Source organism: Pristis pectinata, chromosome 9 (genome assembly GCF_009764475.1).
Source record: "Pristis pectinata isolate sPriPec2 chromosome 9, sPriPec2.1.pri, whole genome shotgun sequence".
NCBI lineage: Eukaryota > Metazoa > Chordata > Chondrichthyes > Rhinopristiformes > Pristidae > Pristis > Pristis pectinata.
Genome location: NC_067413.1, coordinates 72325172 through 72352426, shown reverse-complemented (window position 1 = coordinate 72352426; position 27255 = coordinate 72325172). Strand labels below are relative to the sequence as shown.

The window sequence follows — 27255 nt, the reverse complement described above, 5'->3', positions numbered from 1 at the left end:
TTATTACACTTACTGATATTTCTCCCCCCCCCCCCCGCCCCATGCGTGCATGTGCACACACACAATCTAGCCTGCTAGTTGCATCAAAAAGCCCTTAAATTTAGCAAACATTACTTTCTATTATCAAATGTTGGCACTTTCAAATAATATTATGATTTTATAAGAGCACTAGTGGCTTATTTAATTTTGCAGACAAAAAGATGTTAGGCTAACCAGTCTACAGTTCCCTCTTGTTTCTTTCCTAAATGGCAGCATTACATTTGGTACTTTCTGACCTTTTCGACAATATGCCCAAGTTAAAAAATCATCACAGTTGCATCCATAGTCCCAGTAGCCAGATCTTTCAGAACCCTCAATACAGTTTATCAGGTCCAAGGGACTTGAGTGGTTTTACTTGTATTATATTCTCCAGTGCATTCTAACAAGTAATATTAATGACTTTAAGTTCTTTACTATTATTAGAACCTTCCATTTCAGCTACATTTATTGTGTCTTCAGCAGTGAAGATAATTATAAAATATTTGTTTAATACCTAGGCAATTTATTCATTCCCAATTATAATTTTTCCTGCCCTTGCTTCAATGGGGCCCACAATTATTGTTGCCACTCTCTGCATTTTAGAATCTTTTGCAGTCTTCAAATATTTCCTTCTAATTTTAGTGGAATTCTAATTTAGTTAAAATTTCCTTTTTAATTTAGCTTTTGGTGCTATCATTTGTCTTCAACCATATGGATTCTTCCTGTCGTACTAGACCAGAATCATTCTTCATTACTGCCCTTATCCTTTATTAGCAGGTCTAAGCCACTTTGTTTTGTATATGCTTTCTAAATGTCAAGGTCCTTGGCATATTAAATTCCCATCCGTAGTCACAATGCAAATACCTCTCAATAGCATTTATTAGGTCAAACTCATTTACCTCTTTTTGTCCTATTAGGTGGTCTATTTTTTCAAAATAAAATAATGCATTCAGATACATCACCTTTTTTTTGTTTCCTTGAATTGACTTTTTCATTGATGCACAATTAATCTCTGTTTAAACCCTGTTTATCCTTCTCCCACTGGATATCATGAAGCAGATTGCTGACTAAGTTTATTTCCTTTTTACTCTTTGCTTTAAATCTATGCACTTTACTCACCTGAACCTTGTTCCACTTTTTATTGTTTTTTTTTTCTTCCCTCCCTCTTTCCCCTGCCACTGTCACACTTGCCTTTAGTTTATGATTCTTAGCATTGGTACATCTGTTTTCTCATTAACAATACTAATGGGATTGAAGGGTTCTGCAGAGAAAGTGATCTATAAGTGTATGTGCTGTAGTGCAGTGGTCTTTGGAGCTCTTTGAAACTTAGCTGGGAAAAGCATTGAAATATTTGTACCTTTTTCAATGCCCTAATTATCTATTTACTTTATTCCAGTGAAACCATCCACATGTCAGAGGAAAAACAGAGGATTATGATTTTGGAAAGAGTAAGTACATGTTTGTATCTAGTAAAGTATAACCAAGTTGACAGGGAAGAGGTATTTAATCCTTTATATTTGAGTGACTTTGGTCTTGCACATATGGCATACCAGTCGTCAAGGCACTGAACAAAGTACAATTCAGACAATTTGTTCTTGTGTTCAGTTGATTTGTGTATTAACTTAGTGTATTTGTCTCAGAATCAGATGGTTATGATTTTAAATCTTGCTCCACATGAGCATGTTATCTTTGAGCATCTTGCAGTGCAGTACTGAGAGCATGCCAGAAAGTGCCACCATTAAAATGAGAGAATAAATCCTTACCAATTCAGTTGTGTATACATAATTCAATTCATGATTCAAAAAGACTGTTCTCCCGGTGTCCAGATTAATCACTCAACCTCAATCAGCAAAGGCAGATTTAATGAATGTTCATTTCATTTGCTGTCTATGTAATTTGGCTATCTGATTTGCCTACAATTGTTCTCTCCAAAATCTTATTCATGTAAAACTGCGACACAAACTCTCTGCAAATGCTGGAATCTGGAGCAATACACAAAAAGTGCTGGAGGAACTCAGCAGATCAGGCAGCATCCATGGAGGGAAATAAACAGTCGACTTTTTGGGCCAAGAGAAGGGTTAAACTAGCAAATATCTTCTTTAAAAAAAAATTAAAGGAGGACTGAATTGTCTAATTTTGAAGAGCTGGATTCCCAAGCACCAACTCAGATTGCATAACTTGACCATTTATGCTCACTGTATCTTGTTTTTAAGTTAATTTGAAGAGCTTTGGAGTTTCCTAAGAGCATAAGGTACTATACAAATGGAAGATTACTCCAACACAAGTGAGATTGTTGAAAGAATTAGTGTACAGTGATGTAATATTTTGCTATAAGTCCACCCTAAAATAACATAAAACAGATCATTGCACTTTGCAGGAAAGGTTTTAACACTATTTAGTTAACCTTGTGCACTTACCTTCAAAGACAGTATTATAAATTAAGAAAAAATCATTTATATCTAGAATCTTTGGGGGGAAAAAAGATTAATCACCAGGACTAGATGAAATGTATCTCTGCTTCTTAAAAGAAGCAAGGGAGCAAAGAGCACTGGGTCTGTTTGTCATTTTCATGTTCATTTTGCTTGCAAGTGTGGTACTGTTCTTGGGATTTTTGAATTTTTACACATTGCATATATTTATGCACTCAAGTACTTAAATATTTTGAACATGGAATTTTAGAATGCATTAATGACATTTACTATAATACGTTGAATATTTTTTCACAGCATGTTTAGTGTTTTATGGTATTTAAGAGCATTTCAGTTTTGTTACAGAATAAAAATAAGTAATACTAGAAATTGTAAGTAAATTTTTGTACTGTTTATCATGAACAATTATTTGGAAGGACTGCACTTGTTAAAAATAACCCTTAACTGTATAAAATGTATCTGTCATCTTGCAAAATGATTTTGCCTTTTTTGTTAATCTGTGTTTATAACACTTGGATGGATAAAGGATTAAAAGATGATTAAATGGATACAAGGGGAAATGTGGGAAAAAAAATTGATATTCATCATCACTCTATTTTGCCAGTCAGAAATAACATTTGAAATTACATTTGTTGGTCCTTTCACCACTGAGATCTTAGTGTTTATTCGTTCACTGGAGTGTGGGTGCTGGCAAGTCCGGAACTTATTGATTGTTTTTAATTTCTTAGTAAAACATGGTGAGCCACCTTACTGAGCTCTTGTGATGTGTATAATGAAGGCTTTTTCACAGACCTGTTCAGTGGTAAGCTAAGGATTTTGATCTGGCAAAAATGAAAAGATAGTGGTGAGGAAACCTTACCAAATTTCAGCATGCTGCATTCATGTTATTCTGATGTTTAAAAACCATGAATGTTTAGATGGATAAAAGGGGGTGGGGGGTGGGCTGATTTAAACAGACTGATTTCTTTGTTATTTATGCATCCTTTGTAATCTGTGCATTGCTGATGAGGGCAGCATTTATTGTCTGTTCATTATTAATATTGAGAATTTGGTGCTTAGTTGCTGCCTGCCTTATGAAGTTTGGGGAAGGGTTGCAGACTTTTATACTCAGCAACAGCAAAGGATCAATGAAATTATTCCAAGTCAGAATGGTGTGCAGCTTGGAGGGGTCATCTGGCTGGCTGAGTTCCTAGTTGGTGTTGACTATTATGAATGTTTTATCATGAATGATTTCCATAACGCACTACATGGAGACGAGAGGGGCTTTTAGTTCCTTGAGCTGTTCCACCATTCAATAAAGACACAGGTAATGACAGACTCAAATCCATGTTTCTACCTTTGCACAGTTTTTCATAATAACTGTTTTTTAAAAATCACCAGTCTCAAATTAAAATCAACCATTGTTCTGGGTTTAAGTGCCATTGTGTAAAGTTATCCAGGTTGACAAAGGCTATTTGACTTGAAACATTAACTCTTTTTTTTTCCCAGATGCTGCCTCATCTTCTGAGCTTTACCAGCATTTTCTGATTTTTTTTTCCCCCCCAGATTTCCATTACCTGCAGTTTTTTTACTTGTTTTCTAGTTCCTGTCCTGAAATGCTCTTAGATTTTTATATAATGTACCCTTGTCCGAAAATTGCCAGCCAGTGGAAATAATCTCTCTTTGCCATATCTGTTCCTCTTAAAATCCAGAAAACTTAAAAGTTACTATGGAATGTAGGCCAAGTTTCTGTAATTCCTATTTATAATTTAGCCCTTTGTGTCCAAAAATCTTTCTGGTAAAACTAAGCTATATTTGTTCTGGAGCCAATATATCTGCTGTAAGATGTGGTTCTCAAAACTGCTTGCAGTTCTCGAGGCATTGTCTAACCGGAGCTTTTTATAACTAGCATAACTTTGGCTCACTTGTATTCAGGTCCTCTGGATATAAAGACTACTATTCAATTAGTTGCCTTGATTACTTTCTGAGCCTGCAACATGTAAGTGGATCATTTTGTCACTCCCCCAGCTATTCATCATTTAGAAAGTAGCTTTTTCCCCTTCTCTTTGGCAAGGCAAATGGTATTTTAGAACATAGAACAGTATAGCACAGAACAGGCCCTTTGGCCCACAATGTTGTGTTGACATAGCTAATACCTCCTACCTGCAGAATGCCCATATCACTCTATTTTCTCTTCATTCATGTGCCCATCCAAGCCCCTCTTAAAAGCCCCCAAAGAATTTGCCTCCACTACCCTATCAGGCAACGTATTCCAAGCATCCACCATTCTGAGTAAAAAAAAACGTACCCCTCACGTCTGTTCTGAACTTACCCCCTCTCATCTTAAACACAGGATCTCTGGTATTGGATTGCTCAATAATGGGAAAAAGATATTGCATGTCCACCCTATCTATGCCCCTCATAATTTTATACACTTCCAACAGATCACCCCTCAGCCCCCACCACTCCAGAGAAAAGAGCCCAAGTTTGTCCAGCCCCTCCTGATAGCACATGCCCTCTAATCCAGGCAGCATCCTGGTAAACCTCTTCTGCACCCTCTAAAGCTTCTACATCCTTCCTATAGTGAGATGCAGCCTAACCAGAGTTCGATAGAGATGCATCATAACTTGACTCCTATACTCAATACCTCGATTAATAAATGCAAGTACCCTGTCTACCTATGTAGCCACTTTCAATGAGTTGTGGACTTGCACCCTAAGGTCTCTCTGCTCTTCAACACTGTTAAGGGTCTTGCCCTTAAGAGTGTACTGCCTCTTGATATTAGTCCTACCAAAGTGCAACACCTCACATTTATCCAGGTTAAACTCCGTGCCATTTCTCTGCCCATATCTGCAACTGATCTACATCACGCTGTATCCATTGCCAGTCTCCTACACTATTCACAACTCCACCAAACTTGCTAAATCAGCCATCAACATATTTTGCCATTGATCAGTTGGGAAAGAAATGTTATAATGCTTTTCACTGCAAGGGGTTTGAAGTTCAAAATTAGGAAAATGTTGCTGATGTTGAGAGGAGCCTCGGCGGGATCACACCTGGAATAATTAGTGGTTTAATTACTTAAAATCTTCAAATCTTCCTTTTAGCTGCTGTGCCTGAAGCATGTCTGACTGTTACTCAACCTCCTTCCCTTAGTTTTCAAAATATTTCAAAGCTATTCTTTTCCATAAGCTACCCGCCACTACACTCAATCCTGCCAGTTTAAAGTCTGTGACTCCAGTGTTTGTCCTTTCCACTAATTCTGACTATAATCTGGTTTAGGTGGATCCCATCTGAAAAGTACAGCAACATACGACTCTTAGGAGTTTTTTTTTCCTTTTGATACCCATTGGCTTCGGTTTATCTAGGGCATCTTAATGTCATGGGTAATCAATGTCACTGCATCTCTAGAAATCAACTCTATTCCATGTTTGAACTAAGGCTTTGCTGAGGCGTGGAGCCCATTAATTCTGGCAACACCCAAACGAGGCATTGATGAGCATGTTACTGGTGAATAAGTGTTACTTAAGACCACTGTTAATGTGTGCTTCCATCGTTTTGCTGAGGATTGGAGGACACTGGGCAGCAATTAGCCTGCTGGAAAAGGAAGACACATCTGGGGTATTTTCCACATTGTCGGGTGAATGCCGGTGTTGTAATTGTTCTGGAATACAAATCTTCAGTACTACAATGGGATGTTGTTTGGTTCTGTAGCTACCCTCAGCTGTTTCTTGATATCACGTGGAGTGAATTTAGTTGACTGGAGACTGGCTTCTGTGATAGTAGGGATCTCGGAAGGAAGTAAATCATCTGGCACTTCTGGCTTATATCTGTGGATGTTTCTGCTTGAAGTAGTCAGGCCTAGACGCACCATCATTGGGGATGGGATATTTTAAGAGCTGCCTTCTTCTGTAACCTGTTAAATTGTTCCTCTCCACTGTTCATCATTAGGGTGGGATTACAGAGACGATCTTTTGATATTAATGGTAAAGTGAGAAATATGCTGAGACATGATATTACGGTTGTGGTAGTGTATGTTTTGGTGCTGCTGATGATTCACAGCACCTTGTGGGTACCCATTTTTGAGCTGCCAGATTTATATTGTTTCCATCCCATTTAGCATGTTTATGGTGCCATGAAGGGTGTCCTCACTGAATAAAGGACTTAGTGCAGTGGTCACTTGCACCGAAGCTGTCATGGACAGATTTATCTGCCACAGACTGGTGAGGTTAAGTAGGCTTATCCTTTATTGCCTGCTGCATACCCAGTCTGGCAGCTATGTTCTCAGGCCTGCTCAGTCTGGTTGAGCTATGAAGCCACTCCTGGTAATGGTAACGGACACTGAAGTCCTGCTCCCCATAACTCCAACACCTCTCCCCCCCCCCCCCCCCCCCCCCCCCTCCCCGCCCAGGAGGTTTCTTTATTCAGATTTAACCTGACTGCATGAGATTTCTTAAGTCTGTTACATAGGCAGGTCCCTAGGGATCCTCAACATAAACTCTAATGTTGAGGATCCCTAGGGACCTGCCTATGTAACAGTGCCAACATCTCCAATGTGTCTCTCCTGCAGACGGGACAGGATGTATCCAGGGATTTTTGATCACTAAAGTATTTATACTCCAAATCAATTACATTTCTAAGTTTTTTGAAGAAAAAGTACAGGATATACACTGATTACTGTGTACTTCAGGTACTCTGCTGTGAAAGTCGATCTGCGCTGTAATAAAGCAGAAAACAACAGAACCAAGGAGCGTACAATAAGTGCTTTATTATTTTAATGCTAGCGGGAGTGAGGGATACAGAGACTAAACAGTGTAACCCGAGCTCTGTTCTGATCCCCACTCAAAGATTTACATGTCTGTGTCCCTCCTTTTATACTTAATCTAAAGAAGCCTACGTGCGAAGTTGCACATACTGGGGCAGTTGCTCACAGCAAACCTTTAGCAAAACAAGATATGCCTTAAGCACTTCTTTGTTTCACCCAAGCACTTGCACATCTTGCAGTCATAACTATAGTCATGCCATGGTTGAAGCAATAACAGCTGTACATCATTAACCCTTACCTTTCCAGTTACTTTTACACCACCTCTAATGTTGACAGGTGCCTTTTGAGCGGCAGTTTACTATGCTTGGTCACACCCACAATGTGTAAGCTAGCTGTATATAATTGGCTTCCCTGTTTGCCAATAAATTGTGATTGCAATGCAAACTTAATTCATTACTGTGAAAATGTTTGGAAATTCCTGAAAAGATGAAAGACATCAAAGTATATTTGCTCTTTAGATCATTTGTTCTGAAAAGTTACCAAATATAGTACTGGTTGAATATGTTATCTGTCTCAGTTTTATGAGAAACATCACTTCAGGGAACAGCTGTTGTGGGGCTGGATGTATGGCCTAACAGTCCACAGAAGAAACCAGAAGTCAACAGATAATATAATGGGCACTTTAGGGAAAAAACTGTGAGCTTGCCTTTAGAATTGCAGAGTGACTCTTTTAGAGGATAGTTAATGGGTGTATATGCAAATAGCTCAGGAAAATGTATGTCAGGTCAAATGTGGATAGTTCAAATGGTATACTTGGACAAACTTGAATAGTTGCTGCTAGGCTGAAAGGTACCTTTTTGATTCAGAAATTGGATTGCTCACGATTTGTAACAGCAAGACAATCTGCTGATAGAGTGAATTGCAGTTCAACCTGACTTTAGCTGCAGGGGTTTTTAATAAAGTCCTTAAATGTAGCATCAATTTTATTGTAATAAGCATTAATGTATCTCCAAAGTCAAGTTAAGATTAATAAAGATCCTGAAGAAATTTATGACCTGTAAAGAAAGCCTTGGTTATGGCAAAAAAACCTCTACACTGACACTTTTTAAGAAACAAGCAATTGCCTGCCGATTGCGAGTCAAATTATTTATTGTTCAGGTTAAAGCCCAGATTGGAGTATAATAAATTGCTTTCAGTCTGTGCATCTCACCTCTTTGATATGTTGTTTGTGTACTTAAGTAGCTGTGCAGGGTCTGAACCTGAAATGTTGAACATCTTTGCCTCCACAGATGCTGCTTGAGAGTTCTTCCAGCAATTGATTTTTTTTTGTTTGTTTCAGATTCCAGCAAGTGCAGTCTTTTGTGTCTGAGAAATACTGATACTGCTAGATTACTTTACCCTTGAGCTTTAATATCTGTGTATAAAGAGCGGTACAGTATTGCTTGTGTAGTGCAGCTGTCTGTCAGCTCCAGTGGCCTCAGTTTCAATTTTGTTCTCTGGTACTGCTGGTGTGAAGTTTGCACATTATTTCTGTCACTGTGAAGGTTTCCTCTAGGTGCTCTGGCTTCATCCCGCATGCCAATTGCGCTGCTGTCTGGTATGGAATATAGAAATAAAAAGCAACTTTTGTCCTATTACTGTTATTTCTGACCTAGCATGGCTAGGTTTTCGGGACTTGTTATTGAGGTCAAAGTGTTGTGTTTGAGGAATACGTGCTGAGGAGGCAGAGCAGAGGTATGGTTAAGAACAAGCAAAGTCTTTTGAACTTTACTCTTCTGACTTGGTGTAATTGGGATAGCAGTCAAGGCAGTGGTCGGTTCCTCCTGCAGGATGTGGGAGATTAGGGAAACTTCCAGTGTCCCTGATGACTATAGCTGTGGTAAGTGTGCCTAGTTGTAGCCCCTGATTGACTCTGTCAAGGAACTGGAGCCGCAGTTGGAGGCACTTGGGATCATCCAGGATGATGAGAGCTTCATAGGTAGGAGTTTTAGTGAGGTAGTCACACCTACCAGGGTGTAGACTGTTGGGTGACCACTAGGAAATATAAAGGGAATAGGCAGACTGTAAGTTTCCCTGTGGCCATTCCCCTCAGTAACAGGTACATCTCTTTGGATACTATTGAGGGGGATAACCTTTGAGGGTGGCAGCAGCAGCTAGGCCTACAGCACTGTAAACAGCTCTGAGGCTCAGCAGGATGGAGTCAGACAGGAGTCTCCTAGTGATAGGTGACTTGGTAGTCAGGAGGGCAGACAGGAGATTCTTTCTCTGCAAATGAGACGTGATAGTGTGTTGCCTCCTGGGCGCCAGGGTCAAATGTCTGTGAGCAGTTGCGGAACATTCTCAAGGGGGAGAGTGAGCAGTCAGAGGTGGTTGTGCATGTTAGTAATAACGTCATGGGTAGAAAAAGGGATGAGGTCCTGCGGAGTGAATATAGCAAGTTAGGAAAGAGGTTAAAAAGCAGGACCTGAAGGGTAGTGATCTCTGAATTACTCTCAGTTCCACATGCTACTGAGGGCAGGTTCTTGGATGATTGGGGTCTCTTCTGGGGCAGAGCTGGCCTGTACAAGAGGGATGAATTGCACATGAACTGGAGGCGAACCAATGTCCTGGGAGGAAGATTTGCTAGTGCTCCTTGGGAGGCTTTAAACTTGATTGGCATGGGGGTGGGTCCCTGAGCAGAAATAAGGCAGTTGAAAAGTTGGGGACAAATATTGTGGTCAATGAGAGCAAATTTAGTAGCCAGGAGCATGGCAAAGAGAGGAAAGACCAGTGGTATAAACTGCATTTATTTCAATGCAAGAAGCTTTTGATAGGTAAGGTGGGCAAACTTGGGCCATAGATTGGCTTGAGAGACTGGGACATTAAAGTCAAAATAAAAACATAGCTGAGAGAAGGGCAGGACTGGTAGCTCCATGTTCCAGGTACAGGTACTACAGGTGTAATGGAGGTACGGGGTGGGTTGGGGGGGGGGGGGTTGGGGGTGGGGTTGCCTTTTTGATGAGGGAGGACATAACCACAGTGCTTAGAGAAGATGTTCTTGGGGGACTGTCCAGTGAGCCTATATGGATAGAACTTTGAAACAAAGAGATGATCTCTTTGGCACTGCATTATAAGCCCCCCAGTAGTCAGTGGGAATTAGAGGAGCAGATGGAAAATTGCAGATAGTTGTACGAATAATAGGGTTGTAGTAGTGGGAGATTTTAACTTCCCTAACATTGACTGGGCCACCCATAGTGCAAAGGGCTTGGAGAGGGTGGAATTTAAGTGTCCAAGAAAGCTTCTTTAATCAGTAAGTCTAGGGCAGGACAGTGGCTGAAGTATCAGTGGGGGAGCACTTTGTGACCAGTGACTATAATTCTATTACTTCCAAAATAGTTATGGAGAATGATAGAACTGGTCCACAAGGTCTTAAATTGGGACAGGGACAATTTTGGGTGCATTAGGTGGGAATTTGCAGAAGTTGATTGGGTGAAACTGTTTGCAGGTAAAGGGGTGTCTGGCAAGTAGAAGGCTTTCAAAAGTGTGATATCAAGAGTTTAGCGACAACATGTACCTATTAGGGTGAAGGGCAAGGCTGGCAAGTTTAGGGAACCTTGGCTGATGAAATATTGACGCTCTGATCAGGAAAAATTAGGCAAATGATCAGATTTAGGCAGTCAGAATCAAGCAAATGCCTTAAGTGTAAGAAGCGTGGGAGTACCCTTGAGAGGGAAATCAGGAGGGCATAAAGAGGGCGGGAGATGGCTCTGGCAGGCAAGATAAAAGAAAATCCCAAGAGATTCTGAGGTATATTAAGAGTAAAAAGGTGGCTTGGGAGAGTATAGATCCCCTTAAAGATCAGTGTGGCCATCTATGTTTGGAGCCTAAGGGGATGGGTGAGATTTTTAATGAATATTTCTCATCAACGTTTACTGTGGAGAAGATTATGGAAGCTAAGAAATTGAGACAAATGAGCTGTGGTGTCTTGGGCCATATACCAAATTACAAATTGCATATACAAAGAAGAGGTATTGGAGGTCTTAAAGCACATTAAGGTGTGTTAATCCCCAGGGTCTGACCAAGTGCATCCTCTGACCTTGTGGGAAGCCTGGGAAGAAATTGCAGATGCCCTTGCCCTCATCTTTTGCCACAGTAGTTAGGAGGACAGACAAGATTCTTTGGCTGCAAATGAGACTGGTGATGGTTTGTTGCCTCCTGGTTGTGAGGGTCAAGGATGTCTCTGAGCGGTTGCAGAACATTCTCAAGGGGGAGAGGGAACAGCCAGAGGTGGTTTTGCATATTGGTATCAACGTCATGGGTAGAAAAAGGGATAAGGTCCTATGGAGTGAATATAGGGAGGGAGGAAAGAGGCTAAAAAGCAGGACCTGAAGGGTAGTGATCTCTGGATTACTCTCAGTTCCACATGCTACTGAGGGCAGGTTCTTGGATCATTGGGATCTCTTCTGGCACAGCTGGCCTGTAGAAGAGGGATGGATTGCACATGAACTGGAGGCGAACCAATATCCTGGGAGGAAGATTTGCTAGTGCTACTCGGGAAGACAAAGACAGGAGGGTGTCTAATGTTGTACCATTATTTGGCAGCAAAGACAAGCTAGGGAGCTACAGCAAGTGAGCCTGAAATCAGTGGTGGGTAGATCACTGGAGGGGATTCTGAGGAACAGGATCTACCAGCATTTGGATAGACAGTGAATGATTAGGGATAGTCAGCACAGCTTTGTGTGTGTCTCACAAAGCAAGGCCTTTGACAAGGTCCTGCATAGAAGGCTGGTCTGGAAGGTTAGATCACATGGGATCCAGGGAGAGCTGGCTAAGTAGATACATAATTGGCTTGATGGTAGGAAGCAGGGTGATAGTAGAAGGTTGTTCTTGAAATTGGAGGCCTCTGATCAGTGGTGTGCCACAGGGATCTGTGCTGAACCCATTGTAGTTTGTCATTTATATAAAACCATTTGGATGAGAATGTACAAGGCATGGTTGACTAGTTTGCACATGACACTAAAACAGGTGGTATCGTAGACGGTGAAGAAAGTTAACAAAAAAAAATCCAGGGGGATCTTGATCAGCTGCATACAGTAAGTGGGCTGAGAAATGGCATTAAATTCAGTTAAGTGCAAGGTGGTGCACTTTGGAAAGTCAAATGAGGGTAGGACTTTCACAGTGAACAGAAGGGCCCTGGGGAGTGTTGTGGAACAAGGGACCTAGGAATGCAAGTACATAGTTCCCTGAAAGTGGTGTCACAGGTAGACAGGATGGTGAAGAAGGCCTTTGGGCACACTGGCCTTCATCGATCAGGGCATAAAGTATAGGAGTTGGGGTGTTATGTTACAGTTGTACAAGACATCAGTGAGGACATACTTGGAGTATTGTGTACAGTTTTGATTACCCTGTTATAGGAAACGGGTCATTAAGCTGGAAAGTGTGCATAGAAGATTTGCAAGAATGGTGCCAGGATTCAAGGGCCTGAGTTACTGGGCAGGCTAGGACATCAAGGAGTGTCAGACACTGGGGGTGACCTTGTAGAGGGGGATAAAGTCATGAAGGGCATAGATAGGGTGAATGCACATGGTCTTTTTTTTTCCTATGGAAAAGGAATCAAAAACTAGAGGGGGAAGATTTAAGAGGAACCTGAGGGATGACTTCCTCGCGCAGAGGGTTGTGCATATGTGGAACAAGCTGCCAGAGGAAGTGGCTGAGGCAGGTACAATAATAAAATTTAAAAGACACTTGGACAGTTACATGGAGAGGAAAGGTTTAGGGGGATGTGAACCAAACGCAGGCAAATGGGACTAGCTTAGATGAGCATCTTGGTTGGCATGGATGGGATGGGCCAAAGGGCCTGTTTCCATGCCATATTAATCTATGACTCTTATTGCCTTACCCAAATGTGTTAATGCTTTGTACCAGTTCTGTTTCACTAGAAGGTTCCAGTGTTGGTTTTGTTATTTCATTTGCTTCTGCAGCTGCATACCTGCAAGCAATGCTTTGATTATTTCTACAAATGGATAATGCTGCTGCCTAATTGTCTTATTAATATATCCATCCATGAGGCAGATTTAACTTTTCTCCTCCTGCCTTCCTATGTTGTAGTTTTTTTTCTGGATGATTTTCCTGGTTGGAGTTCATTGATCACGGAGCACTGACTATACAGTTATTGTATGTTAAAATCAAGTTTATTGTCATATGCACAAGTACATGTATACATCGGTGCAATGAAAAACGTACTTGCTGAGTCCACTATTCTCTACAGCTTCTTGCGTTCCTGCACGTTCGAATTGTTATACAAGACCATGATGCAACCAGTCAGGATACTTTCAACAGTGCATCTGTAGAAGTTAGTGTTTGGTGACGTATTGAACCTCAACATTCGAAGAAAGTAAAGTTGCTGGTGCACCTTCCTTGTGATTGCATCTATGTGCTAGGCCCAGGACAGGTCATCTGATACGTTAATGCCAAGGAATTTAAAGCTGCTGACCTTTTCCACCGCCAGTCCACCTATGTAGACTGGTGCATGTTCGCCCTCTTTCCCCTTCCAGAAGTCAACAATCAATTCTTTAGTTTTGCTAATATTGAGCGAGAGGTTGTTGTTGCGGCACCACTCAACCAGGTGTTTTATCTCGCTCCTGTACGTTGGGATGCTATAAAATATTTTCCATAAAATTCACTTTTGTATAGCAGTTAGTACCACCTAGCTTTACTGTGTTCATTTATTTAATAGCTCAAATAAAATTCAATTTACAAAGGCTCTCCAAGAGGGAGAAGGTAGTGTATTGATTTCTGAAGTCAATGTTGTGAATGTTCTGTGAGGTTATTGTTAATTTTGAAAATTAAATTACTGCTAATTTAAAAAATTTATTGAAAATTAAATTATAAATGCTGGCAAGTTCATCGTTTGTCACTTTCTTACTAATCAAGTAGCTGGACACAATTTTGCTCTGATTTAATTTTTGTAGTTGATGAGCAGTCCATGCAAATTGATGCAAATAAAACTGACTGCAAGATTCATTGTCAATAGGAGAGTACCTGAACTTTATTTGCCTTTGCCAAATATGGCTTATTTGAAATGCTTGCAAATTATGGAGGGTCTTTTCCAGTTGTCATTGACATTGGTATGCTATGCATGTTATACCAAATACTCAACACCTGTGTAGTTTTTAAGTCTCCATTTATTATTATTTGGTTTAGCTAAATTCTTCCTCCCCACTTCATTGTCACTGAAATATTTTGATATTTGTTTTGTGGTGTTCTTGGTTATAATATAAAGAAAGTCCTTGCCTATTCAAGGAGACCTTGCCACATGTTGTTATTATTGCACGGGGTACATCATCAGACCCAAATGAAGTATGTGGGGAAAAAAATGATAGGATAACCAATTGCAATAGTTCTAATAGTAACAGAGACAACACAGGTATGCTTTACTTTATTTTACCATGCTTTAGATTCCAAAAAGGGAAAACAAAATAGTTCAAAATGGTCAGAAAAGGAAGGTTCCTTTGACGAACAGTTATCCCTCAGTAAGTATGGATCTGATAGGCATCTTGCTCTTATTCACAAATTTGCTTTCATGTTTGCTTGTATTACACTTCATAAATTATTTGTTAGCTCTAATGTGTCCAGGAACGCGTTCATAAATTTAATGATCCTTCAACAGATAGTGAAGGGACAAAGGTGAAAAATAATTTTTGATAACAATTAAAATTTAATAGTGATGTTAGTCTAAACTCTTTTCTTCTACTTGGTGACATTTTAACTATTCACTCAAGTACTTTTCTTTTGGCAGCTGGTTGAATAATAATTCGTTTTGCATTTTAAAAGTGCTATGAATTTAAAAATTAAATTTATTTTGCTTGCTTGTAGACATTACAAATGAAAGAAGAGGAGAATAAACGATTAAATCAAAGATTGGTATGTATTCTGTTTGGGCCACAAAGCAAATAAACTTTTATTTGGTCCAATTTATTACTAACAGAATAATAATTCTGGAATAAATTCTACAGTAAGCTATTTTAATTCTCAAACTCTTAAAGCTTGGAGGATGAAGGAACTGGTGCAACTGTAATGGCATTATCCAGTTTTAAATAATTTATTTCACTTTAGGCAATGCTGGGTTTTACTGAAGATTCATCTGTGCGACTCTAAAATAGGGAAATAGTAAAAATATTTTTGTTGTCTTAAGCAATGTTTCTGTTTTCTAAGCAAGTGGAACATATTACAAGTGCATTTTGCAGAGAATTTTTAGTCTTGAATATCTTGTGTGCATGTTTCAGTTTTGAGGGAGTACAGAAAGCTTGCATTTATTGAATGTTGTTTTTAATGGTTCTGTTATCCTTTTCAGAATCATTTGGCTCCAAACCATTGTTATACATTTAGACAAAACTGACAAATTATAGAGAGATTTTTATTTTGGACGATGTTTACTATTAAAGGAAATATATTAACGTAGTCCATATGGCACTTGATGCAACGTTGTAATCCAATGTCTGTTTAATCGACAAAATACTGAATAATACAGGATTAATTATTTTGATATTGCTATAACAAAAAATTTTCAGCACAGTAAAACAAAGCTATTGTTTAGTTGTAATGAATCAGTAGTTTCTGTGTGCTTTAATTTTAAAGACAAAAGAAAATTAACATTTATAACAATAAGTAACCTAAAGGCCTTAACTTTCTTTTAGTGCAATGCTCTTAATTTTGTTAGCCATTTTTGCTCGTTGATTCTGAGCTGGAAATAACATAAACATAACTTCCTGAGTGGGGTGGGGGGGGTTGGAATCTAAATCTTAATATCATTAAATATTTATGAGGAATATTACTATGGAAATACAGAAATTATCTAAATTTTTCTGATGATGCAAGTTTCTATTTCTTATCAAAGGTGTTTGATTTCAAAATGAAAGCATGGCATGCGTGCAATCTACAGGAATTATTTTGCTTGTACAAAAGTTTATTATCTTTGTGCTGCCTTATATTTCGGAATATATTGTCTGAGGGGGAAACCTACAAAAGTGAAATTTGAAGGATTTTCTCTGTGGAATACATGGTTGATGTTCCAGTTCATTTAGAGACTATTGCATGTTTGTAGTATTTTTCTGTAAATTGTTTAAATTTCTCCTGGGTAGCATTTTGGTTTAATTTTTATTTAGAATCACCAGTTTTCTTATTTCCTGTGATGGGTAGTGACTTTTGCCTAAATGTGAGAGTATTTCCTCATAAAGAAAAATAGAGGCTTGTTGCTCTATTGTTGAACTAGAATTTGTGTACAACAATGCTTTATTTAAAAGTGCATGGTCTTTGTGCTTTGGGCAATTGCATCATAATGCTTGTAGCTGTTCTAATCTATTTTACTTTCCAAATAAGGGAACTTGTTAAATAATTACTGGAAGTGTTCAATTTTATCATGAACTATTCTGAAACTATTCGAAAGGAGCATGTATTATTATTTGGAAAGATTTTTGTCTATGATTAGAACAAATCTTAACATTTTGATGTAAATTCCACTCTAACCATTCCATTTTTTTGCTGTAATAATAAGAAAGCCTTGCATAGAACTCTTAGGAAGTGGTGGCAAAGATTGATCATATATCAAAACCTTGAGTTTGTATTCATTTCTGGCATATTCACACAATGTTTATCAGATTTGAAATTCATATGAGTAATAATCCTCTGGCATTTTTGTTTTATTTTGTTCATGCATCTAGGTTGTCCAGAAATTGATTAAGTCCTAGTTTTCTCGATTCTACTTGACTTTTCTGTAATTTTATTGTGGATAAACTTTGAACTCTTGTTGATAAGAACAGGATTTTAACATTTGCATGGGAACTCTGAATTTTGCGCTACCTGCTTGGAGAAATGCCGGAAGTTAGTAAAAAGTTCTTGCCCATTATCTTCATACTACTTTTTCCCCCTTTGTTTTGAACTATGAAGCTATTGGTTTAGCTTAACCCTATCAGTAGGGTGTCCAAATGTATGTATCCATCGTTCTTGGTGCAGCAAGTAGGCAATAAATATGCTGTTTGTACAAAATTCAAATAGCTGTGAAATTGCAAATTTGCACTTACAAAATATCTTATCCTTGACCCACTAGCTTAAACAATGGTTCCACACATGCCTGGTCAAGATAATTAATTCTAAAAGGGATCTTAAGACATGGTTGCTGAGAGATCCTGTGAAATAGTGATGTCCTATTTCACCCCACGCCCCCCTCAAAAAAAAAATCAGAAGCAAGCTCTGGTAGCTTTGCATTCTCCCCTTCAATTACTGTTCACACTGCTGTTTTTCACCAGGTTTCCTCGTTATTTTGCTGATGTGCCAGCAACTCCAATGAGTGCAAAAGGGATCCCATAAACAAATCTGAATGTAAAAAGATAGCTGCAGAAATGAGAAAAATCTGACCTACATAATGAAAAAGGAACAAGCGCATTGGAGAGTGGAATTCAATATGTGGAAAAGATGTGAATGATTTAATGAGGGGAAAATAAGATTTGATCATACTTAAAAATAAAGTACTTTGCAACATGCAGTTCAAATGGTTATACTTTTGAGAATTTTTATCTGTTATTATATTGTAAGACTCAGGATGAGCCTTGTGCCTATTAGCAAGAATGTTGCAATTCAAAGTCCTCTCTGCAGCATTATTTATTGAAGTGTTTGATGTTGGCTACAGAACTCAGTTATTTGATCTTCCAGTGAACATTCCTGTTCCTGTAGAGCTTTTCAAGTTTTCTGTAAACAACCTTCAATATATAGTGTACTCAATTGTGGTTTGGTTTTTTCTCCATAACTGATTTTCATAATGTGTATATTTACTGACATTAGCTATGAACCAAAATCTGCTGATCCAATTGCATTAGTTTTAAATTTAGGGAAGTATCTATCATATTTGTGCTTTGTTAACAAGGTTTGTATTTTGTTACTAATTTACTTTATAAAATTTGTGAAGTCTTCTTGGGATAATTGTTTGACTTTGATTTTTTTTCAGATGTCTCAGAGCATGTCGTCAGTTTCTTCCAGAAATTCTGACAAAATAGCTATTCGAGAGTAAGTATTTTCTGGTTAAAATGAGCAGTTGCTTGGTTATTTATTGGAATGTTTGGTTTGTATATAAGAATTTATTTACAAGTTAACTATGGGCACCAGAGAGGTTGGCAATAATTATCACCATTTCAGAATAAATAAGCCCTAACTTGTAATGTATTTAATGAGAGTACATCACTTAAATACCCCAACTTAATGGCATTCCATGATTTCTGGATGAGGTACTAGTGTAAAGCATCTTCTGAAGATATGGGAGCCGTGAATAGCAGCTTGTAGACTTTTTGTTTGTTGCATTTATTTGATTGTGTGAAGACACAGTATCTGACTATTTTTTAATAAATAGCTACTGAAAGATTAGACAGTAATTTCAACTGCATAGTGTGGGCTCTTGATTCCTTTATAGGAATAGTAACAACAATAAGTAGTTGTATTTTCTTTTCCGAATTTGGATTATAATTATTGAACCAGATAAGCAGCTTTGCTTTCTTACCACCCCCAGCCCATTTCTAAAAATATTTACTTTCCTACTAAAAGCATTTGTGTTTTTTAAGATACAGTATAGTCATCTAAGTGTACAAGTCTTGCAAAAAATTATGTATTGGTTTTTCAGCTTTGTCTTGATCCAGGTCACTAGCAGAGCACATTGCATGTTGTGGGCATAATATTGTGACAAAAGTTTTGAATTACAATGTTAGCAAGAAGTTGTTGCAGCCACCATGAACTAAAATTTGTATTTAATAATTTTATTCTGGGTAACCTCTCAATTTATTTGAAGTTGTGCTATAATTATACTTCACTGCAAACAGTAAATGCCCTCAGCAAGACCTGAGAATATTGACTGGCTACCTCCCAACCATATGGTAGAAGAATTCAAGTTCCAGAACCATGTCATTTGAATTTGCATGTGATTTAAAGGAGTTAGTTTGGTCAGTTCTTATTTCAACCACCAGATGGAGTGTTTCACTTCAAGACCTGGGAGTAAATTGCAAGCACATCTACTGTCATGTAAGTTGAGGGAAGTCGCACAGTTTTGGAGATTATTAAATGAACAAGGTTTGCAAGAAAGCATTTTGTTTAAACTTGAAACTAGTTTGAATTTAAAGCAGCTGAGGAAAGAACAGACAAGCTAACACTCCAAATGTAATCCTTTTATAAAAATTAGTGAAAACTAAAGTTGAGTAGTCTGTAACAGAAGTGCCCTGCATATGATTATTAAATGCTGGTCTTGATTTGGCTGAGACTTGAAATAAATTTCATGTCATACTTAGACAAGCTTTCATCTATTACCAAAATAATCAAATTCTTTATTACATGATTCAGAACTACTTTCATTTTATGACTGTTATCAGTCTGTTTTAAAATCAATTCTGTTATTCTGATCACTGATGCACAGTAGCTCCGCAGTACCAATTTAACCATCTGGTGGAGAAATAAAATGTTATTTTTTTGAAAATTTTAAAACTAAGCAATATAATCATCTTCCTATATTTGTAGAAGTCTTATGTTTTTGTCACAAGATCATTCTTGTCTAACTTGCAGGCAATCTTCTGGTGTCCTGGCCACCAACAACTTGCCACATTTATTCTCAATCTGCTTCTGCAAGTGTTTTTACTTGTTGCTATCTCAGAGCCTCTTTCCTTCTCTTAAATATTTTCCCCAAATGGCTTAGTTTATTATTTTTATTAGAATAGCTTTGTCATTCTTGCTCCTAACTCTGTTCAGTTGTAGCCTTGCTTTGCACTGCAATGAGAGAAATCCTCTCCTTTTCCTCCCTTGTTTGTCTAAATGCTATTTGTCATCAATTGTTGTCAGAAACAAATCTGTCTAAATTCATCTTCTCTCTCCATTCACATGCCAATCTCCTCTTTCTCGATGTATTGCAATACATGGTCAAGCAAATTATTATCCAAAAGTTCTTGCCAATTATTTTCCTAAGTGTCTGCTGTTCTTCTGTCTGATATGGACACTAGAATTTCATCAAGCATCTGTCTAAAGTAGTGTTTTTTGCAGCAGAGGCATCAATGGTTTTGTTCTAATCGGGGAAACTGACTTGTAGGGGTATTTGAAGAAAGGCATATTCCAGCAAGGTTTAGCTTCAATGGTGTATCTAGTATTCATAATTAATTGTATTGCACAGACATTAATTTTGAATTGTATTTAGTATCATTCCACTATGTAGGATTTATGACACAGAAATTAGTTTACATTGGTAATAATGCTCAACCTTCTCTTATTAGCCTATGTTCCAATTCTTTTATTCCTTGTGTTAATCTAGATTCACCTGTCCTATTGCTTTGTAATGGGATCTTCATGCTAACCATCACTGGGTAAAAAGGTTACTCCTGAATTTAATTTAGTGAGACTGCACTCCTTGGGACTCCGTCTAGTATTAAACATAGTGATCAAAATGTTCCAAGGATCTTCCTGACATTTTCACTCCATTAACCCGGTCTAGGTAATTAACCCGGTCTAGGTAATTAACCCAAAAAGAAAATATTTTTTGTTGCACCTTTCAACAAACAATTGAAACACTAATATCTTAAATTCTTCTGGTAGTTTTTGTTGAAAGGCTGAAATAATTTAGTATATGTTGTGTTTGAATTTAACAAGGATATGCCGTTCACATCAAGCATAGAATTTGGCAGTGAATATTTCTTTGTTTGCCATGGGTATTGCTGGCAAGGATAAATTCTGTTGTCCATTCCTAAATGTGTTAGGGAAAGTTATAGTGAGCTATTGCCTTGAACTGTACAAGCATTTAATGAAAGTATTCCCAGAGGAATACTTTCATTAAACGTTTGTAGTTAGAAAAGGAGTTCAAGAATTTCCAATCAATGACAATGAAGACACTGATACATTTCTAATTGAAGTCGAGTGACTTGGAGGGTGTAGGAGCAAACAGAAAGACCATGCAGAGTTGGTGTTCGAAATAACAGACTATTTATTAAAAACTGGTGTGCACCAAGAGACCTGTCAAAGTTGATCTACCTGAGTGTGAATTTGGTACAGCTTTTACATTCTCAGCTGACAAAATTACACAGAAATAGTAAAACTAGGTTTGGGTAACAGAATGGTGACTACAGAAAGACTTGATTAAGTAACAAACGAAGCCTTGATTACAGAATAAAATAATTATCCACAAGTCCAACAGTGAATCCAGTTTTCTATTACAACAATGGGTGCATGCTATAACATAATTAATGAAGCTCCTGAAACTTTGGTGTCGTTACTGCTGCAGTCCATGTTTCTACTCTTAGGCTTGTCTGCAGTTCCCTGTTACCACATTAGCACAATCCACCTCCCTATTTACTAGTTATTAGCCCTCACAATTCTTTCCCCTACAACAGTTCCCCCTCTGGGCCCTTGGCCAAAAGAGGCCAATAGGCCCTAAAGATTAGATCCTTAAACAGTACCTTTGTTTGGCCTTCTAAGTGACTATCCTTATAACACCAATGCTTTAGCTGCCGTTGCAGTACACACATTTGTTATAAAATAATAACAGTCATTAAAACAATCAGCTGCATAACAAAGATAATATGAGAGATGTCAAATCCAGGGATGGATCTGTACGTTCAAACTCCAATTCTAAATACTATCCCAAAGGAGGAGTTCTCCAGAGCCACTTCAGCCCCATTCTCATGTTCCGTTATCCTTTTCGACAGTGCATCCCATTGCTTAATGACTTCCTTACCCTTCCAGATGATCTTTTCCCAAACAGCAGTAAAGTGGAATGGGTGGCAGTTCTGTGGCTATATACTTGTGCAATCCTTAGTTTATGGTAGTGACACAAACAGTAAGCTCCAGCGCCCTTCTGCAGCTGGCTTAGGCAAGCTCTGCCCTGCAATTGGTAATTTGGCTGAGATGTCACTGATTGCCACATTACCAGCCAGATTGCATTGCAACTGCCCCTTGTAATATGCTCTTGGCTGATGTTGCGACATACAGTGGCATGCAAAAGATTGGGCGCCCCTGATCAAAATTTCTGTTACTGTGAATAGCTAAGTGAGTAAAAGATGACCTGATTTCCGAAAGGCATAAGATTAAAGATGACACATTACTTTAATATTTTAAGCAAGATTACCTTTTTATTTCCATCTTTTACAGTTTCCAAATAACAAAAAAGGAAAAGGGCCCGAAGCAAAAGTTTGGGCACCCTGCATGGTCAATACTTAGTAACACCCTCTTTGGCAAGTTTCACAGCTTGTAAACGCTTTCTGTAGCCAGCTAAGAGTCTTTCAATTCTTGTTTGGGGGATTTTCGCCCATTCTTCCTTGCAAAAGGCTTCTAGTTCTGTGAGATTCTTAGGCCGTCTTGCATGCACTGCTCTTTTGAGGTCTATCCACAGATTTTTGATGATGTTTAGGTCAGGGGATTGTGAGGGCCATGGCAAAACCTTCAGCTTGTGCCTCTTGAGTTAGTCCATTGTGGATTTTGAGGTGTGTTTAGGATCGTTATCCTGTTGTAGAAGCCGTCCTCTTCTCATCTTCAGCTTTGCTTTTTTACAGATGGTGTGATGTTTTCTTCCAGAATTTGCTGGTATTTAGTTGAATTCATTCTTCCCTCTACTAGTGAAATGTTCCCTGTGCCACTGGCTGCAACACAAGGCCAAAGCATGATCGATCCACCCCCGTGCTTAACAGTTGGAGAGGTGTTCTTTTCATGAAATTCTGCACCCTTTTTTCTCCAAACTTTCCTGCGTCCTCACCACAAAATTCAGCGTCAGAAGTTTGCAAAGGAACATCTGAACAAGCCTGATGCATTTTGGAAACAATTCCTGTGACTGAAGAAGTTCAAATAGATCTTATTAGCTGCAATGAGCAAAGGTATGTTTGGAGAAAATAGGGTGCAGAATTTCATGAAAAGAACACCTCTCCATCTGTTGAGCATGGGGGTGGATCGATCATGTTTTGGGCTTGTGTTGCAGCCAGTGGCACGGGGAACATTTCACTGGTAGAGGGAAAAATGTATTCAATTAAATACCAGCAAATTCTGGAAGCAAACATCACACCGTCTGTAAAGAAGCAAAGCTGAAGATGAAGAGGACGGCTTCTACAACAGGATAACGATCCTAAACACACCTCAAAACCCACAATGGACTACCTCAAGAGGCACAAGCTGAAGGTTTTGCCATGGCCCTCACAGTCCCCTGACCTAAACATCATCAAAAATCTGTGGACAGACCTCAAAAGAGCAGTGCATGCAAGACGGCCCAAAAATCTCTCAGAACGAGAAGCTTTTTGCAAGGAAGAATGGGCAAAAATCCCTCAAACAAGAATTGAAAGACTCTTAGCTGGCTACAGAAAGCGTTTACAAGTTGTGATACTTGCCAAAGGGGGTGTTACTAAGTACTGACCATGCAGGGTGCCCAAACTTTTGCTTCAGGCCCTTTTCCTTTTTTGTTATTTTGAAACTGTAAAAGATGGAAATAAAGTAATTTTCCTTAAAATATTAATGAAATGTGTCATCTTTAACTTTATGCCTTTCGGAAATCAGGTCATCTTTTACTCACTTAGCTATTCACATTAACAGAAATTTTGACCAGGGGTGCCCAAACTTTTGCATGCCACTGGAGTAGATATTGTTCACCAAAGTGTGCTCCAGGAAGGTTTCGTTATTAACAGGCAAAATGGATAGGGAACAGTTATCATATGTAGCAAAACCACATTCAGTCAGGCATCTTCGTACAATCTCCTCTGGACATGTGCACTTTGGTGACGTTACATCAAGTTTACCCCCCCCCCCCCCCCCCCCCCCCCCCCCCCCCGGACTCGTATAACTTGATTACATAAGACAGCAGGTTGCTTAAAGATATCCATGTTCCTTTATGGTATTTTCTGACATGCACCCTCATAAGGAGGGTACATCTGATTGTCACTACGTTGGGGAATGTGAAGGACTGCTGCAACGTACAGTGGACTCCTCTCTTTGCAGTCTCCCAAGACACGATTAGTCAGTGTGAAATCCCAAATGTGGCACACAAGGGTGTCTTCATCCATTCATTCCTTCAGCTGATTGTCTGATATCCAATCTGGGACTCTATGGCCTGAGTGTAGGATGTTTGTCCTGACTACAGACAAGAGCCAGGCAGCATATGTTGCACAAACTGTTTTTATCGTTGTGTGGGTGTCATTGTTCACTCTGTCAATAACCTTGCATCCTTTAATGGCTGCAATAACTGGATAGTTTCCAACTTTACTTCTGCCCCTTGCTTTCCTACTCTACTAGCTCATCCCAGATCACCATAATGTTGTCTTCTGATCCCCTTCAACTTCTGCTGAAGGGAACTGATTTGCAAATCTATTTCTATTGTATCTAAAGTATTAACTGTGGACACACCTGCTGCATATCCTGCCCCTAACAATTCTATCAAGCCCCTTTTCCTTCTCCATCTCACTACAAGTTTCATTGCTGCACTTCATGTGAATGGTTTGTTGGTCCCATGTCTCAGCATGATAAATTTAACATGAGGTCACCGTCTCATGCACGCCCACTCCCCACCAGATGTCCCCTGAGTGCCGTGCAGTTTTCAAATGTCTATTTCACAGCACCACATGCTATCACATCCCCCAGGTTAAACTGCATGCCATTGGTACATCCTGCAGCTGGTCACTGTTCGTTATTCCTTTGATTTACAGTCTGCATTTCATTTGCTGCTGAGAGAGAGGTCAAAAGGGTGACACATCCAATTATCCAAATCCTTTCGGGCGTAGCTTGTCGGGTTCCATGTTTACTGTTCCTGTGGAGATGTGGTTTGCATGGTTAAATCATTCCAGCCCAAGGTATCTCTTCAGGTGGGACCAGTGTTTCCACATTGGCCTGCCCTTAGTTTCCACCAGGGCACACGTTTCTCCAGTAAAGATTACTGCAAAAGGTCCTGTCCATCTGGGTTGTAGTTCCGGTTTTGCTGGTAAAACCTTAACCAGTACTTTATCTCCCGCTTCCGGCATGGTCCCCTTCACTTGGGCATTCTCACGCTCCCAGTCTCTCACTCTGTCTATCAATATGTAGACAAATGGCCAACTCCTGTATGAACTGTGAAATCCAGTCCTTATCATTACAGCTTTCCAGTCCTCCCATAATCACATCCTCCGGATAATTGCATAGCCCCCCCTGTCATCAATTCAAAAGGAATAAATCCTGTTCCATGAGTAGGGCTCACTCGTAGTTTCATCAGCACTGCTGGTAAGACCCTTGACCAACTTCCCCAGCCTCCATCAGGGCCTTCATTAGGCTTCCTTTTAGGGTACAATTCATTCTCTCAGCCATCCCAGAACTGAGGTCAGTATGGAACGTGAAACTTCTGCTTGACCCCTAACAACATGCAAGCCCTCTTGATCACCTTCCCAGTAAAGTGTGTTCCTTGATCCAAACCAAGGCTGCTGGTACTCCCCACCTGGATATTACCTCCTCAGCTAGCACACAGGCTACTGTCTCGGCGGAACAATCCTGACACGGGAATGCTTCTACCCACCTAGTGAAGCGATCAGTGATCACCAAGCAATACAGTTTACTCCTTGACTGGGGTAACAGCCCTTTGAAGTCTATCTGAAGTTGCTCCCTTGGCTGATGCCCTAGCTGGATTTTACCTGTTTTTCCTGGGTCACATTGAGCACAATTTAGCAATCTCTGGCCACCACCAGCTGGGTCCTCGTCTTATGCCACCCTATGTGAGCTAAACCATCATAGGTTTTTAATAATGTATATCTGATGCACTCTGGGGCTACCATATGTTCACCTTCTCGCCACATTCCATCTTCCTTTTGCACTGCTCCTGCCTGTTCCCAAATCCCCTCTTCTGAAGATGTCCCCTCTTGTATTGCCTTTAAATCTTCCTCCTTTGCCTCCCTGATGGTCGCCACATCTACTGAGACTGGACTGCATTCCTCCACAATTGCCTTAGCTGCCTGATCAGTAAATGCATTTCCCCTTTGGTCAGGGGTGTCTACCCTTCTGTGCCCGTTAATCTTTATAACTGCAGCTTCCCGGGGCTGTTTAGCAGCTTCCACTAATTCCTTCACCATTTCTTCATGTTGTGTATGTCCTGCTGATGAGGTCACATACCCTCATTGCCCAAGCTGCTATGTAATCATGCACTACTCCAAAAGCATACCTACTGTCTGTGAAAATGTTCACCATCTGTCCCTTTCCTAATTTAAGGGCCTCTGTTAATGCTTTCAGTTCTACCACTTGTTCCGACCTGTGGCCTGGGAGTTTTCCTCCTGTCATTAAGTTTCCCTTTTTATCCACAACAGCTCATCCTGTACGTGGAGTATCATCACCGTACTTCCTAGACCCATCTACAAACAAGGTCAACACATCATTCCCCTGTCTGCTTCTGCTCCCATTGCCCAGCTAAGAATTTGGTTAAATGTGTGGCCAGCAGGTAACCCCATTTTTATTATCCAGGTCAGATGTGGACCCATGCTGTCTCTGAGGTTGTAAAAAGACATCATCGTCCCGTTTAGGCCCTCTTAGGCCACTATGTTGCTCATACGCCTGATATGTTCGCTCAGCATAATCCTCAACTCTCTCCTTTTGGCTCTTGCATAATTAAAGTAATCTTGGTCCTATTTGCCTGTCCTTTACCTATCACAACTGCCTCAGTAAAATCCTCCAGTTTGTCTTCTGGGGATTTGTTTCTCCCTTTTTAAGCCAATTTTTATTTTGGATATTGTCGGGCAATGCAGACCAAGCCTGTCTGGGTATTTTGGCCTTTAAAAGAATGTGTACGTCATCAAGAGTCAGATGATGAGCCTCCCTTAATTCTTCAACCTTTTGCCAAAGAAGCACATTATCATCATTACGCTTGATAGCAGGTAATTCATTTAGCAACATTTGTTTCTCTGTTGCTTCTTCTGTCCTGGACTCTCTGGCATTATTCCCTATGGTCTTCCAGACAATTCGGAGGGGTGCTAATTCTGAGGTGCCTACTGCCACCTTGTTATCGGGTGGAGGTGGTTAAACCTTTATTACGAGTCCCATACTGATCAGCTGCATCAGCTGATTCATTCCAATCTACGTCATTTTCTG

The 27255-nt window shown here is 39.5% G+C and overlaps 1 protein-coding gene across 5 annotated transcripts in view; it reads left to right on the top strand.

The window, feature by feature from the left end:
* rb1cc1 (RB1-inducible coiled-coil 1) overlaps positions 1 to 27255 on the top strand; it is a 132658-nt gene that overhangs the window by 81637 nt on the left and 23766 nt on the right. For 4 of the 5 annotated variants that reach the window (XM_052023062.1, XM_052023061.1, XM_052023063.1 and 1 more), the window contains 3 exons: positions 1415 to 1466; positions 15046 to 15093; positions 18170 to 18228. In XM_052023062.1, coding sequence (XP_051879022.1) covers positions 1415 to 1466; positions 15046 to 15093; positions 18170 to 18228 — 159 coding nt within the window. The remainder of the gene's footprint in view (positions 1 to 1414; positions 1467 to 15045; positions 15094 to 18169; positions 18229 to 27255) is intronic. The other variant, XM_052023064.1, reaches the window with a different exon arrangement.